Consider the following 16,148-nt stretch of genomic DNA (forward strand, 5'->3'; position numbering starts at 1 on the left):
GCCCTGCTCTACTTCTCTCCCTAGGCCCTTCCCTATGTCTGTCTGCTGATTGCCATGCTCTTCTTCATCTACGCCATCATCGGCATGCAGGTGAGTGCCAGGCAGGCCAGCTCGGGGGAGTGGGGGCAGGACACTGTCACAGGCGGTGCGGAGTCTGGGCGTGGGAGTCCCAGCACTAGTGCCTTGGATTGGGAGTGAATCCTCCGCACACATGGGGGTCAGGACTGTACTGGGCTCCAAACCAGGCATGTCATGCTGTGTCTGGGTGCGGGAGCAGGCTGTCTGCAGGGGAGAGATGAGGCCCCATCCCCATTGCTGTCTGAGGGCCCTCTGCCTTTGCAGGTCTTCGGTAACATTGGCATCGAAGACGAAGAGGAGGACTCGGCTATCACAGAACACAACAACTTCCGCACCTTCTTCCAGGCCCTCATGCTTCTGTTTAGGTGAGACCCTGTCCCTGGCAGAAGCTGGAGTGAGCAGAGTTCCAGGTCCCATCCCCACTACAATTGCAAGGAAACTGACCTCCTGGGATACCTTGCGCTAATGCAATGGGTTGTCCAGCTGGTAATTAGCCCCCAAGCCCCACCCCAGAGGTAGCTGCACCTCAGCGCCAGGTGGGGGATCCAAGTATAAACAGCCCCACCCCAGAGGTGGCTGCACCTCAGCGCCAGGTGAAGGATCCGAGTATAAACAGCTGGAAAAAAAACATCCCTGGAAGCGCTTTAGGCTGAATGATGCTGCAGACGTGCCAAGCGTCATTCCTGGCACCCAGGTGCTGAGGGACTGGGACAGAGCTGCCTGGGTTGCTCCCCCCGCCCTGCCCTGCCTTCCCAACACGTGTCCCCCTCCCTCTCTGTGCGGCTGCAGGAGCGCCACTGGTGAGGCCTGGCACGAGATCATGCTGGCCTGTCTGAGCGGGAAACCCTGCGACGAGAACTCGGGCATCAAGGAGCACGAGTGTGGCAACGAGTTCGCCTATTTTTATTTTGTCTCCTTCATTTTCCTCTGCTCCTTCCTGGTGAGTCTGCGGGGAGCTGGGCAGGGAGCAGCAAGGGCGCACGTGCGCCGCCGGAGTCGTGAGTGTGCTGGCGTGTGCGGCATGCGTGAGCTGGGTGTGCGTTATGTGTGGCTTAGCATGTGTGCATGCTGCGTGTATGAGCTGTGAGGCTATTTGTAGGTGTGTGCACATTGGTGTGAGTGCTCTGTGCGCGCCTGGGGGAGTTGTGTTCACGTGTATATGTGCGTGCATAATGGCACATGCACGAGTTGTGTGTGATGACTTGTACGTGTGGGTTTGCATGTGAGCAGATGTGTGCGGATGTATATGCCCATTGGCATGTGTGTGCACGTGCTGCGTGAGTACACGCGTGTGCACATTGGCGTGTGTGTACGCAGTGTATGATGACAGGTGTGTGCATAGTGGCATGTGTGTGCTGCACGAGTAAAGAAAAGATGTGGAGTGGGAGAATGACCGAAAACGTGAGCGAGAGACACACGGAAAGAGGAGGCGTTGGAGCGCTCGGAGCCCCGCCGTGGCAAGGACTGCAGGATTTCACCCCTGGGTTCTTGTCTGCACTGGAGCACTTGTTCAGTATGCTCTGTCTCTGTCTGTCCCCCCTCCACGCCCCAACCCATCCTGCTGCAGATGCTGAACCTCTTTGTGGCCGTTATCATGGACAACTTTGAGTACCTGACCCGAGACTCCTCCATCCTGGGGCCCCACCACCTGGACGAGTACGTGCGTGTGTGGGCAGAGTACGACCCCGCCGCTTGGTAAGGACCTCCCCCTCATCCCGCACCTCCTGCCCCTGCCCAGCATCTGGGGATCCCGTCCCTCCCTCGAGGGGAAGATTTGTCCATGTCTGCGGGGGAGCCGAGATGAGCCTCCTTGATCAGCAGAGAACGACTTTGTGAGGGCTGGGGGAAGGGGGTGGGGAGCAGAAAGAACTAGGTCAAGGAGGAGTGGGATCTAGTTGTCAGAGCCTGGTTGGGGCTGGGTGTCAGGACTCCTGGATTCTATGCCCAGCTCGGGAAGGGGAGTGGATACCGGACCAGGTGCCTTCACTCTAATCCACTATTCCAGGGATCAGACGTTACTTGGCTTGATTCAGTGCCATGGGTATACTGGGCTAGATGGCCTACTCTGGACAATCCAGCGCAGACATCGGCTCCAATTCCTGGGTTCTTGTAGGGTCTGAAGTTTCCAGGCCCATCTGGAAGTTTCTAGGGCTGGGGGAAGGGGGTGCAGGGCACCCTGGGGTCCAAGCACCATGGGAAGGAGCCATCAGACAGCATCTCCTTTGCAGTGGGGGGCGGGGAAGGGGTTGGATCCTAGTCGGTACCCTGGTTTGCTGGGTAGCCACTGCCTTGGGTTAGTTCCTGGACAAAGATGGACAGAGCCCCCTAGAAGCAGCCCTTGTTAGTCATACAGAACAGTAAGTTATCTGCCCGGCTGCCTCCTTCCATCCCCTAACAGATCATCGTGTCCTCTGGCCTGCAGGCCGGGGCTGTGTTCCTCCGGTGGCCAGGAGGGGCAGCACATGGAGGCCTGTCTCATGGCTGAATGCCAGCTCTCAGGGGCAGGTGCTGCTCCCATGTGCTGGCACGGAGATTAGAGCAAACCCCTCCCACATCGTCTGTCCAGGATCAGATTCGGGGCAGACAGGACCAGTTCCCACTCAGCACTGACCCAGCTGTATGCTAGCGAGACCGGATCCCAAAGCCTGTCCACCCCTCCTGGGCTGGCTCTGTGTCCCCCTCAGGGCCCTGCACACGCAGGCTCTTGGCTCTTGTTGCTGTTTAATGTTTCCTTTTTCAATTTTAGGTTTTTGCAGCTGGATTCTCTCCAACCCTCCCCCCCCTTCCCAAGCCAATCGAAGGGCCCTAGGGTGTCCTGGGGGTGTCCCATGGTGCCCTGGGCTATCCCATTATTACCGCACATGGGGAAGTGGGTAACAGCTTGCAGAAGAGACGGCTGGATGGAAAACACAGGGCTGTTTTCCTCCCACGCCCCGATGAGTCCCCATATGCTCTGCAGAGACCCCACGCAGTCAGAGCTAGGTGACACAATCAGCACCGCCAGGGAGAGGCCGCTAGCTAGACACAGGGCGTTAGGGGATGTACCCTCACCCCGGCTCCGTGATGTTATGACTCCTCTGCCCCTGGTGTATCCTCTGGAGCCGGAAACTGCGCTGGGGCCGGGCTGGCGCTGCACCCTTGAGGCACTGGAGTGGGGCGGTGTGTCCCTGCGGAGGATTCGGTTCTGTGCCATGGGGCCGCCACCCCAGGCGTTGTGCTGTCCCACGTCGTCCCTGTGCCCTGTTCCGTTTCTAGGAAATGCCCGTTGTTTCCAGGTTTAAGGTGTTTGTCTACGCTGCCAACCCTACCTGGCAAGCCCTGCCAAGCCCAGCAGGAGGAGCTCCCAACCGGCCCCCGAGTCTGATCTCGTGCCACTGGGGGGTAGACATAACCCTGCCCCCGCCTTGGCACGAGGGTCCTTTGCATATGAGTGACACCCCTCCCCCAGGAAAAAGAAAGCAAAATGTCGGGTCCTGATCCCAAACCCCTTGGAGTCAATGGCAGCCTTTGCATTGACTTCACTGGGCTTCGCATCAGGCCTTTGGGGCTGAAAACAGAGCAGGGAGTCTGGAGCCCAGGTTCTGTCCCCAGCTCGGGATGGGATGTGGGGTCTCGTGGGTTAGAGCAGAGGGGGCTGGGAGCCAGGACTCGGGGTCTGTCGCCAATTCTGCTGATGGCTCCCTGGGTGACCTTGAATAAGTCCCTGTCCCCAAGCCTGCAGCTCTATGTCTCAGTTTCCCCAATAACAGACCCACCTCCCAGGACATCTTAGCCAGCTGTGGTCTGTCAGCAGATCAGTAGTCGCCATTTTAACACTAGGCCTCTACTCTGCCAAGGCCAAGCACTCCCAGCTCCCACTGGAGCCCACAGGGATGCGTATCCAACCCCCCACCTCCAAGGTAAATCCAGGCAGTATTGCCTTAGCTGGCCTGGGCACCCATTCCTGGCAGCCTTGCTGTGATCTATGTGTACATGACAGTTTGTGTGTTTCTCGCCCTGTAGCATCTGCACTAACCCCCTGTATTCTTCTTGCAGTGGCCGAATTCATTATAAGGATATGTACAGTTTATTACGTGTTATATCTCCCCCACTGGGCTTAGGCAAGAAATGCCCTCATAGGGTTGCTTGCAAGGTTTGACTTACACTAAAACCTGCTAGCATCAACGGAATGAATGTTGCTTATGGTTTCTTTAATATATATATTTCATATATATATATACACACACATCTCGGTATCCTGCACTTTTCAAGGAGTAACCCGGTCACGTCCTTAGCACACAGAATGCATACGAGGATGCCGTCCGCCCAGTACCGCATGGAGCATCTCGGTGATTTTGAACCCTTTCTGCTTGCTGTCAGCTGAAGCTAGGAACTGAGGATCTGTACCACTGTATCTCTGCACACACCCCTCCACCACCCTTCGCACATTGAGTTTTTTCATCTGGAGAGGACGGAAACTGCATTGACACCTCTGCCATTTATCCCTTCCCTTCCCCCCCTGTCCACCACCTTCCCACCCCCCGCCCACCACCTTCTCCAGCATTGGCAAAGAGGCGTGCTCTAAGCTAAATCTCTTTCTCTCTGTCCTGTTCTTTGCTACAAAGACGGCCGATCCTGCAGTCTTCCCTCCCAGAACACCAGGAGCAATTTTGGCTAAAGGACTCCAGGAACCCAGCAAATCACTTAAGCATGTGCCTCCACTAATTTCTCTTAAGCAAGGACAGAATGCAGTGCCCCCTGAAGGCAATGGACAAACTGCCATTGATTTCATTGGGCAGTGGATGGATGGGCGCTTAAGTGCTTTGCTGAATCAACTGTTCCCTCCCCCCCACCCCCAAAGCTGGCTAGTTACACAGAGGAATGAAAGATGTGTGCGCTCTCACTCTTTCTGCTGAGAAGCAGTGAAGTAATCTTGGCATTTTTTTCTTCCATTTTTTTTCCGTCCTTTCTTTTTAAATTGATTTAAAATATTTTTTTCTTCTTTGCATCTCTCTCTTGTCTATTTTTTCGTGCCTTTTTTTTTTTTTTCTTTCCGCTACCAGGGGCCGGATGACTTTCACGGATATGTATGAGATGCTGAGGCATATGTCTCCACCCCTTGGGTTAGGGAAGAAATGCCCACCCCGGGTTGCTTATAAGGTAGAATAAATTAAAAAGACAAAAACATGCAAATCAAATTCACTTAATTTTTTTTTAATTTTTTTTTAACCAAAACATTTTTTAAAAAATCAGCCTATACAATATCTTTTTATACATTTCTTTGTGTTTTTTTTCCTTGATCAAATCTCTTAAATAGTACGGTGTGTCCGTTTGAGTCCGTTAGCATTTCATGTTTCAGAGACTCCATTATGGCAAGGCAGCTGGGGTGGGTAAGAACTGAAGTCCAAGGTGCATGTTAATTCTCTACAAACCCCTTTTTAAGGATTCCTTCTTCCCTTCCTTTTTTTATTCGGTGGAAGAGACATTGCTTTAAAACGTTGAATTCCCCCACTCCACCCCTGTCAAACCCTTCTCTGTAGGATGATCTGTACAGCTCTGACCGACCTGTCACGTCTCAGTCATTAAAGATTTCCTCAGTGGGTGGGAGACAGGGGGCTGGAAATTGAAAGGTTCCAGTTCAAAGCTGGACAGTGGGAAGAAGTCAGGGGTCATATATCCCTTGTGGGCCTGATCTAGAACCCATCGAAGTCAGTGGGAGACTTTCCACTGAGTTCGTTGTGCTTTAGGTCAGGCCCAGGATGAGAATCGAATAGGTTGGCCAGGGAAGGAAAGGTGATTCAGGTGATACAGCGGCACCATGGCTCAGAGCATCTGGTCCATTCCTTTCCCGGAATGATCAGTGAGGACTGATGGCAAGTTCTGGAGTGGGAGGGAACAGTAAAGGCAGTGAATTTTAAAGGGTCACTCTCATTAGCATCAGAGGAGCTCGTAGACATCACAGTCAAGATCGGGGATCGTTGTCCTTGGCGCTGTATAAACATACAGGTCAGAGTTTTGAAAAGAGCGCAGCACCGATTTAGAGTCTGTTTACACAGAGACATTGACTGGTATAACGCCCCATGTGGACCCTCGAATTCCGACATCAGAGTGCCTTTCTCTGGGTTATTTGGCACAAGCAACAGAAACCAGACCAAGGCCCTCTGATTACGGAATAAGGGTTGGGAGTTGCAGTGGTGTGACGCTCGCGGTATGGGTATACCAGTGTAGTTACGCTGGGAAATTGTCCCAGGTAGACGAGCGCTCGGGCACTGAAATAGGTAGCCGTATTTTCAAACATTCTGACGCCTACCCAGGAGTGAACTGCTGAGTTCTGGCCTTGTTGGACAATCTGGGTCCAGTGGTGAGTGGTGAGCACTGGGAAATCTGGCTAACACTTAGGTTTCACCCAGTCTACCATCCATAGGCGTCCCCCGTGATTTCTCGGGGATCCAGTAGAAGCTGTTTCCTTGGATGCGAAGATCCGACTGCAGTGTTTCCAACATTGCAGCTGGGGGTTAGATCCTGGAAGTGAAATTGGCTCTTGGAGGCAGCCTTGCCTAGTGATTCAGGCAGCGTGCTGGGGTGCAGCAGAACTTGGTTCAGTTCCTTGCAGTGTCTTAGATTTGCTGGGTGAACATAAGCTAGTCACGGCTCTGTGCCTCGGTTTCCTCACGTTCAAAGTATGAGAAGCGAAACACCCTCAGTGGTAGAAAGGAAATTAGATGCTTCGTGTCTTTGTGATTTGTAACCTAGACCGGCGACTTGTTTTCAAAATATCAGATTTGTTCGGCTTTTTTTTTTTGCCTGACAATGACCAGTGACCCCGTATTTCTGACCACAGTGCATTGTGGGAGATCCAGCACGCTCTCCCGCAGTGTAGTGGTGGAAGCTGAGGAAAGGGCGCACCGGGTCTGAGCTGCTAAGTTAACTCGAGTTATAACTCAAGCATTGCCCCATCCACACGCCCAAACCCCACAACTTGTCAGCTGCTAACATGACCCTCCTGTAATGTGGCTGCAGGCTAGCGCTGCTCGAGTGCCACTGATCCGTTACCGTCTCATAATTCCCCCTCGTGTGCCCAGAACGGACAGACCATTCACTGGAAAAGAATCCTTAAAGTGGCCCAGCTTATTGCGGTACAGAGAAACATGGCATGCGCCCCAGAAGTCCTAGCGACACCCACCGATGTGTGGGTGCTGCAGCGCGAGTGTTATGGTCGCTCTCCGTCAAGCTGGGTTGACTCAAGGGGAGTCACTTGTGGATAACTCGGGCTAACTGCCATGAAGACCTGCCCCAGGCCTAAAGGTGTGGTTTGAAACGTAGCTAAAGATGTAACGAGATCCTATTGCTGGAAGTTGAAGCTAGACAGGTGTAGATTTAGGCACACGTAATTAACCGTTGGCACGATTTACCAAGGCTTGGGATGGATTCTCCAGCATTGGCCGTGTTTAAATCAAGATTGGATGTTTTTTTCTAAAATACCGGCTTGAGTTCAAACAGGAATTAATTCAGGGAAGTCCCGTGGCCTGAGTTCTACGGGAGGATCAAACCGGATGGTTGAAATGGGCCCCTCTGGCCACAGGATCTAGGATTGAAATTCTATGAAAAACCAGTGGGAAAGGCTGTGTGGACTTGAAACCAGGCTGGGGTTTGTTTAGCTCAAGTCAGTGACCTGGAGCGGTGGCCTCAGGGCTTGTCGGCAGAGGGAAGTTCTTGTGGAATCTGGCAGAGTGTGAATTTGGCAGTGTGGCCTAGAGGGGAGAGCCACCGGACTGGGACTCGGGAGAGCTGGGTTCCAGCTCTGCCAGGTGATTGTGGGCCAGTCGCTTCCCCCTCTCTGTGCCGCAGTGATGATGAGACTGACCTCGGTGGTTACCTGCTTTGCGATCTGCTGGAGAAGAGCTCGGCGGTGTTGTTATCGCTCTAGCTGCAGCGGAATAGGGATGCTGTGCCGGTCACTCTCCCCATAGAGACAAGCAGAGAAATCAGTGGGCTTCCACGTAGGTGCAGGGCTCTACCCACGTGATCCGCTTGGCAGGAGCTAAATTCAGCCCTGGGATTAAGCAGGTGAAGCTGCAGCAGCGTCAGTTGCAGAGGAGTCTGCTCAGGCCAGAGCTGAACATGGTGCCAATGTCAGAGCCCAATCGCTTGTGATCTCCAGGCTTGCTCACAAGGCCTAGGGCACGCGACAGGTCTTCTCAGAATGGCTCACCCAGCAGGTGTCTTAGCTCTGGCGCGTCACCTCCTTCGAAAGCCCCTGTTCTCTGCCCGCAAAGCTGGTCCCCATCTGTAATCAGCCCTCTGGGGAACTAAGATCCTCCACCAGAGACAATATTAACAGCTACTAACTTTCTCTCTCGCCCCCTTTTCATCCCCGGACTCCTTTCTCTGTCAATGCAGTTCTAACCTGTCTAGCAGCTTCTCTCCTCTTCCCGTCACATTCAGTCTTTCCCATCTCTGGTTCTCCCCTCGCCTCCATTCTCTCCTCCCACTCCTGCCTTTCCCCCGGCTTTGGAGGGTTCCCATTTATGACTGTGGATCCATAACCCCCTGCTTCCCCCTCATTGCTCCTTCAGCCACCCAGAGCTCACCATGTCTCTCCCCCATGCGTGGTGTCCCTGTGCGTCTGTCTGTCCTTGCCCAATAGGGTGCAGCCCATTGGCTAAGGGCATTGTCCCGACACCAGGCTTGGGAAGGCTGGTCCCGGGGTGCGTTCTCAGAAGCAGAGAGTTTGCTCCTGCCCCTATCCCAGGCTGCCAGGTAGCATAGAACCTAGAATAGCACCTGAATCACAGGCCTCTCCCATCTGAGCTAAAGGAACAGCTCCCGCTGCTGCAGGGCCCGCCAGGATCACACGCAGCCGACTGGCCGGGTGGCAGGGGCTTCTAAGGACCAAGTTGTGTCAGGGCCTGACTCTCGCATCCACTTTAGGCCAGGTCTATGAGCTATCCTGGCAAGCCTGCCTGCTGGAGACGCAGCGCCTGCCGAGACAGCTTAGACCAGTTCCCCAAATGAAATCAGCTATATTGGCAAAAGACTTCTCTGCCGGTGTCACCATGTCGAGACGAGGGCTTTTGCCAATATGGAAATGGTGTAAAAAAAAATCACATCCCTAAGTGTTGTTACTGGGTCAGCAACATTTTCTGGCATAAGCCTGAGCCTGGCTCCCCACGCTGACACCCGTTTAACGCCGTCGGGGTGTGGTTTTGTTACCATTCCTAGTAGGGCCACTGCTACATGGATGTGAAGGTGGCTTGTGGCTATTCCCATGTGGGAAGGGGAATAAGCCATATTGACACAAGGCGCCTTTATCTTGGTAGAATTGCATCGTACTAGGGAGCGTACTGGTGTAGGGAAAGTCACACCCGTACATGATGTGCTATTACTAGGACAAACACTGTGTAAACCGGGCCTAAATGGGAATCAGGACTGTAGTGCCTTCGATCCCACAATGATGGGCACTGCAGAGACACTGAAGGGAGCCCAGTGAGGTATGCACGAAGGAAAGGAGGTGTAGGTCTGAGTTCTGGGGGGCAAACAGGACGGTTTGAAGAGGCTGGCACAGCTCTTGTCGGGTTCCCAGCTCTTCACATCCCTGACTGACTAAGCTATGCCAACAAAAGCCTGTAACATTAACCTGGCCTTGTCTGTGCCTCCTACTTTCTGAGCCTTTAGAGTTACGCCCAGGTCACATTTTCCTCCAGCACCGCAAGGGCTAGGAACTTCCTTTTTTCTTTCGCACGAAAGCTGAGGTTGTCCCATGACTCCCAGAGCTGGGGCTTTAAGAGAGATGGCAGCATGGAGCAGCTCAGGGCAGGCAAGGGTTCTACCCTGGGACTTCACACTGGAAATTGACTGAGGTGTTTGTCCTGGTGCAACCACATCGGTTAGGGGAGTGGGTTTTAACGACTGTAGCTATAACAGTAGAACTCCTAGTGTGGACACAGCTATACTGAGATAAAAGCATCTCAAACCAGTATAACTTACTGCCTTTCCCTTATGTGAATAGCTTTACTGGTATAAGCAACTTTATACAGTGTGTCCACACTAGGGGATTGTACTGCATTAGCTGGACCCATCAGAAAAGGAGAAGGCCGATGTATATGATGCTAGTGGAGCTGTGGGACTGAGGACTCGTCTCTCTTCCTGCATCTGGGAGGAGGGTGATGTCTAGTGGTTAGAGCAGGGAATCAGGACTCCCAGGTTCTGTTCTTGGCTAGGGGAGGGAATGTGGTTAGAGGATTGAATTGAGTGTGAGGATTCCCAGGTTCTATTCCCAGCTCTGCCATTTGCTCACGTCCCCTGGCTGTGCCTCAGTTTCCCCATTTTACAGAGCTCCTCAGACGGCAGGTGCAATAGGTTTGCACCATGTTGTTTTTACTCAGTAGCCTCTCCTCAGCCTGCCCATCAGTCCTTGCTCCTCCACTCCCCTCACTCTATCTAAAACTCTCCATTCAGTCCACCTGGGTATCTCATACCCTCTGAGTCTTTTCCGTGCCCTCCCGTTCACCCCCTTCTCCCTTGGCTCACTCCTCCATGACAGCTGCTGTCCAGAAAACCATTGCGAGAGGAGCAGTGGTGCCCCCGCAAAGGGGTCTTGGCTGATTGTGTTCCCCTCACCCGGAGCTGAGAATCCAGGCAGCTCCATCCCACACCCAGCCTGGTCCCTTCTACCTCAAAAGAACCATGTTATGGGCCATCCTGCCCGGTGTTGGGTGCTTGCCCGATGAGAGCACCATGCTGCACCCAGCCTTGTGGGTGACCTGGCTCTTCCAGGCTCTCTCGACAAGGTTAGCAGGTAACATGGTTTGGCCTGTCCATGTCTCCCTCCCTGCAGAGCCATGTGTGTGCCAAGGCGTTCTGGGAAAATCCGGGCCCATATCCTATCATGCTTTGCCATGGAGGATTGTGGGTGCTTTTCACACAGTGCAATGCATTTTGGGAAGGGCTGGCAGAGACCTGGGAGGCTGGGTGTGTCCAACCATGGATAATACCATGGCCACACCTGGATAATCAGGCAGGGTCCTGTTTGCAACTGTATCCGGGGGACCAGTGACAATACAGCAACTCCAGCCCGTGGGATTTGAACCTAGATCAGGGATGTGGCAAACGTCCCATGATCCGAACCACAGAGCAGTGACCAGGATCACGTAACACTATTGCTGGGGCCTTGGGGTGCCCAATCGCTGACAGGTTGAAAACACAGCACAGGCGAAAGTGTCCTGAGCCCGGAGGGGGAAGATGGGGGCTACTTCCCCAAACCATGGGGCAGTGTGGAGCTGGACGCCCGCTCACTCTAATCCCGGAAACAGCATCTCCGCGCTTAATGCTGATCTCTGCAGATCCCCGTTTTCTGGACGTCACGCTCGGATGGACCTTCATGCTAATTTTCTCTTCATCCTCCCTGTCTGTCCTACTCCCCCCTCTCTCTCTGTTTTTTTCCCTTCTTGTTTTGCTGTCCCACCCCCACCTTCGTCAGTTACATCCCTTTAAAGACCGGAAGAGATTCCGCCCTCCCCACAACCCCATCTCCATATGGTCCACAGCCTTATCTTAGCTAATGCACTAACTGGTCGGCCACTGCCCAATCCAACCCTAAGCATCTTGTTGTCCAACAGCCTGAACTCTGAGGAATGCCGAGTGTCTGTCAATTTTTTCATTTCTTCCCTTCGCCCCTTGAGGACGCACCCATTCTCTGCACCGAGAGCACAAGCCTGTGGGCCTCTCACTCTAGAGCAGTCTAGCCCAGAGCTATGAATGAGTCTCGACGTATTAATGCTTCCTGCCGCATGCTGCATGCCGCTGCATGAGCCCTGGCGTGGCGCTGGCTTGCCTGGGCCCTGGAAGGAACGCGCTTTGTTGGATGGTACCGGCTGCAGTGAGCATTAACTATCGCTCCCCTGTTTCCCTTTGCTGACGCCGAGTGCACTGCTGCCTTGCAACGTGGACTTTGTGTTTCTTTCTTCGTTGATTTCTTTAGTTTGATTTTAATTTTTTTTTAAAGTCCGTGAGCCCTTTGGAAAGAACTCTGGGGAAGGCGGGGAGGGATGCAACCCAGAGAGCAGAGGTGGGATCTAGAGGTTGGAACAGGACTTCTGGGTTCTCTGCCCAGTTGTTGGAGGGGAGCGGTGTCTAGTGGTTAGAGAAGGGAGCTAGAAGCCAGGACTCCTGGGTCCTATTCCCAAATCTGCCACTGGCTCACTGTGTATAATGGGGAGACAGTTGCCTCAGTTTCCCCATCTCTAAAATGGGGACAATTCTGGCCCGCCCACCAGTGGCTGAGGTTTAATCCCCAAATGCCAGCAACACACTCTGAGGTCCTCAGCTGGACGGAGACAGGTATAGGCCAAGGATGCTTGTTGTAAAGGGAGTGCCTCATTCAGTGGCACTGGGCACCCACGTAGGCCCGTCAGCGTCCAGAAGGGATGGGGGAGGGGTGTTGGTTAGCAAGAGCTGGGGATCCCCCGAGCACTGAACCGGGTGACACCTCAGAGTTCTCCCCAGGGCTCCCCTGTTTGGAAACTCACACTGACCTCTGGGGTGGGGGGGGCCGTGAGGGTGACGCGCTTCTGCTTGCCCCTCTGCAGAGACTGCTCCGCATGGACCTGCCTGTGGCTGACGACAACACCGTCCACTTCAACTCAACCCTCATGGCTCTGATCAGGACCGCGCTGGACATCAAGATCGCCAAAGGCAAGTGTGAGGCTCTGGCACCTGGGGCAGTGGTGTTGGGGAGCTGTCTCCTCTGTGCAGGATGGGGTCTGACCGGCGGGGCCTTGCTCTGGACCCCCACCTTCAAAAGGAAATCCACAACTGCTCCAGCCCCGGCCTCTCCCAGCAAGGGGCGGTGTATGGAACAGGGCAGGAACGCTGGCTGCTCCAGGGAGCAGGACAGTAGCCCTTTCACTGGGGATCTGATAGTTCGGGGCTCCGATGCCCAGCCGCTGACCTTCCCCCCGGCTTGTGCCTTCCAGGAGGAGCCGACAAGCAGCAGATGGACGCCGAGCTGCGGAAGGAGATGATGGCCATCTGGCCCAACCTCTCCCACAAGAACCTGGATCTCCTTGTCACCCCTCACAAATGTGAGCGCCCCTGCTTGTGCCCCGCGCTGTCCCCAAGCTCGCCAGACCGCCTGGCTTCCGCTATAGGGGCGGCCAGCCCCAGCCCTGGCATGGGAACTTCTCCAGGATGGGCGTTGCACGGCCCCCCGTTAACCAGGTCACTGCTGCCCAGCAGGGTGAACTGTGCAGGGTTGAGCTTCCCGTTCGCACCACGGGGGCTCACGCTGGCCCACGCCCATTCTGTGCCTTGGGAGAGAGATGTGTGCTGGTTAGAGCCGGGGGCTGGGAGTCAGGACTCCTGGGGTGTGGGAAGGGAGTTAGATCTAGTGGTTAGAGCATCAGGACTCCTGGGTTCTATCCCGATGTGCCGATGACTTCTGGCGAGCTGAGCCCTGGAGCCTCCCAGCCACTCAGCACGGAGGTCCGTCTGTCCGTCTGTCCGTCCATCCATCCCCAGAGATCTGTCTGGTCTGCAAAGCCCCTTATCTCTCTGGCTTCTCTACTCCTTGCTGTGCCCAGGGCCAAGACCTGTGTGGGCCCAGAATCTGCGCCCACATCTTCCCCACCACCAGTGGGGCGCTCAGCTTTGGAGACCAGAGGCTGAGAGGGTTGTAATTCTGGGGGGAGTTGGGCTGCTTCATGCTGGGCCAGGGTGGGGGGGGGGGGGGGGGGGGGGCTGATAATACTCAGCCTCTCTCCCTTCCTGCCTCCCCCAGCCACGGACCTGACAGTCGGGAAGATCTACGCCGCTATGATGATCATGGAGTACTACCGGCAAAGCAAGGCCAAAAAGCTCCAGGCCATGAGGGAGGAGCAGGTACGTCCCCGGGGATTCAATTCCTGGCTCTTCCACTGACTCACTTGAGTAAGCCCCTTGGCCACTCTGTGCCTCGGTTTCCCCCTCACATGGGGCTGGTCAGGCAGACTCACCTCCTGGGAGCAGGAGGGTGGAGCTGCCTGTGAAGTGCATTGAGACCCTCAGGTGAAAGCCGCTACCACAGTGAAATGCTCCACCTCTGGGCTGGCATCCCAGCCAGGGGTAAGGACGGTGCCCTGCCCAGGCTGGCTTGGGAGCCTCCACACAGCTTTTTTTCCTTCCCATAAGCTGGTCTGATGCCTCCTGTGTCCCCTGCAGAATCGAACGCCGCTCATGTTCCAGCGTATGGAGCCGCCGTCCCCCACCCAGGAGGGGGTCCCGGGGCAGAACGCTCTCCCGTCCTCCCAGCTGGACCAAGGGGGTGGCCTGTAAGTCCTGTGTATTCTCTATTTGGTTGTCCTGCCCTGCTCCCTACAGTACCCCTTGCTGGAAAGCCCAGGACTGGCATAGCCGGGAGCTCCTCCCACAGCCAGCGCTCCTGCCCCACTCCCCACAGCGCCCCCTGCTGGGAGAGGCGAGGACTGGAGTCTCCCTGTGAGAGAGCCCAGGGCTGCCAGAGAAGCTGGGCGATGCTGGCTTGGCTCTGTTAACGGCAGATGCGCTGCCTGCATTGCTGTGAGCCCCTCTAGGCCAGCCCTCGCAGCACGGGTCGCTGTGGCCTGACATCCTGTCTGCTCTGGCAGGAGTGCGCCTGAAGGGGGCATCAAGGAGAGCCAGTCCTGGGTTACCGAGAGAGCACAAGCGATGTTCCAGAAGACAGGCACCTGGAGTCCAGAGCGAGGTCGCCCCGAAGACATGCCCAACAGCCGTCCCAATTCCCAGGTGATCGATTGATTGATGTTCATGCGCACATTATCTATCTATCTATCCCCACACACCCTATCTATCTATCTATGTATCTATTCCCATCTATCTATCTATCTATCTATCTATCTATCTATCTATCTCCATACTCCCTATCTATCTATCTATCTATTCCCATACTCCCTATCTATCTATCTATCTATCTATCTATCTATCTATCTATCTATCTATCTATCTATCTATCTATCTATCCCAGGGGTNATCTATCTATCTATCTATCTATCTATCTATCTATCTATCTATCTATCCCAGGGGTGGGCAAACTTTTGGGCCCGAGGGCTACATCTGGGTATGGAAATCATATGGCGAGCCATGAATGCTCATTAAATTGGGGGTTGGGGTGCGGGAGCAAGTGAAGGCTCCGTCTGGGGGTATGGGCTCTGAGGTGAGGACAGAAATGAGGAGTTATGGGTGTGGGAGGGGGCTCCAGGCTGGGGCAGGGCATTGGGGTGTGGGTGGGGGACTGAGGGCTCCAGCTGGGGGTGCAGGCTCTGGGGTGGAGGAGGGTGGGAGGGGGATCAGGGCAGGGGGTTGGGGTGCAGGAGGGGGTCAGGGGTGCAGGCTCCGGGCAGCACTTACCTTAATCAGCTCCCGAAAGCAGCGGCATGTCTCCGCTCCGGCTCCTACTTGGAGGCACAGCCAGGAGGCTCTACACGCTTCCCTGTCCACAGGCACTGCCCCTGCAGCTCCCATTGGCCCCATTTGCTGGCCAATGGGAGCTGCGGGGGCGGCGGTTGTAGCGGGGGCAGCGTGCAGAGCCCCCTTGATGTCCCTACGCGTAGGAGCCAGAGGGGGGACGTGCAGAGCAAGCCCCCGACCCCGCTCCCCGGCAGGAGCTCGAGAGCCGGATTAAAATGTTTGAAAGAGTGGATGTGGCCCCCGGGTCGTAGTTTGCCCAACCCAATTTATACCCATACACACTCACCTTTCTATCCCCGTACACACCCACCTATCTGTCTGTCCCTGTACACACCCACCTATCTGTCTGTCCCTGTACACACCCACCTATCTGTCTATCCCCATACACACCCATCTATCTGTCTGTCCCCGTATACAATCTGTCCATCTGAGTACACTCCCACCTATCTGTCTATCCCCGTACATACCCATCTCTGTCTCTCTCTCTCTCTCTATGTATCTGTCCCCCCCACTCCCACCATTCTGTTCAGGAGCGGGGGGCCGGTCTGACCCCTTAGGGCTGGGTTATGTGGAGCAGCGCAGTCGGAGGGCTAGTCAGGCCTGGTCCCCCAGCTGAGCACGTCGCCGTTCTCCAGGGGGTCATGAGAATG

General features: G+C 54.9%; 1 protein-coding gene across 9 annotated transcripts in view; it reads left to right on the forward strand.

Annotated features, from left to right (window-relative positions):
* CACNA1A (calcium voltage-gated channel subunit alpha1 A) overlaps positions 1–16,148 on the forward strand; it is a 172,058-nt gene that overhangs the window by 135,839 nt on the left and 20,071 nt on the right. For 7 of the 9 annotated variants that reach the window (XM_034792246.1, XM_034792250.1, XM_034792252.1 and 4 more), the window contains 10 exons: positions 25–90; positions 343–443; positions 868–1,018; positions 1,646–1,773; positions 4,114–4,210; positions 12,645–12,750; positions 13,032–13,139; positions 13,835–13,935; positions 14,254–14,363; positions 14,679–14,817. In XM_034792246.1, coding sequence (XP_034648137.1) covers positions 25–90; positions 343–443; positions 868–1,018; positions 1,646–1,773; positions 4,114–4,210; positions 12,645–12,750; positions 13,032–13,139; positions 13,835–13,935; positions 14,254–14,363; positions 14,679–14,817 — 1,107 coding nt within the window. Of the gene's footprint in view, positions 1–24; positions 91–342; positions 444–867; positions 1,019–1,645; positions 1,774–4,113; positions 4,211–5,120; positions 5,218–12,644; positions 12,751–13,031; positions 13,140–13,834; positions 13,936–14,253; positions 14,364–14,678; positions 14,818–16,148 lie in introns of all 9 variants that reach the window. The other 2 variants (XM_034792254.1, XM_034792251.1) reach the window with 1 other exon arrangement.

Source organism: Trachemys scripta, chromosome 16 (genome assembly GCF_013100865.1).
Source record: "Trachemys scripta elegans isolate TJP31775 chromosome 16, CAS_Tse_1.0, whole genome shotgun sequence".
Taxonomy (NCBI): Eukaryota; Metazoa; Chordata; order Testudines; family Emydidae; genus Trachemys; species Trachemys scripta.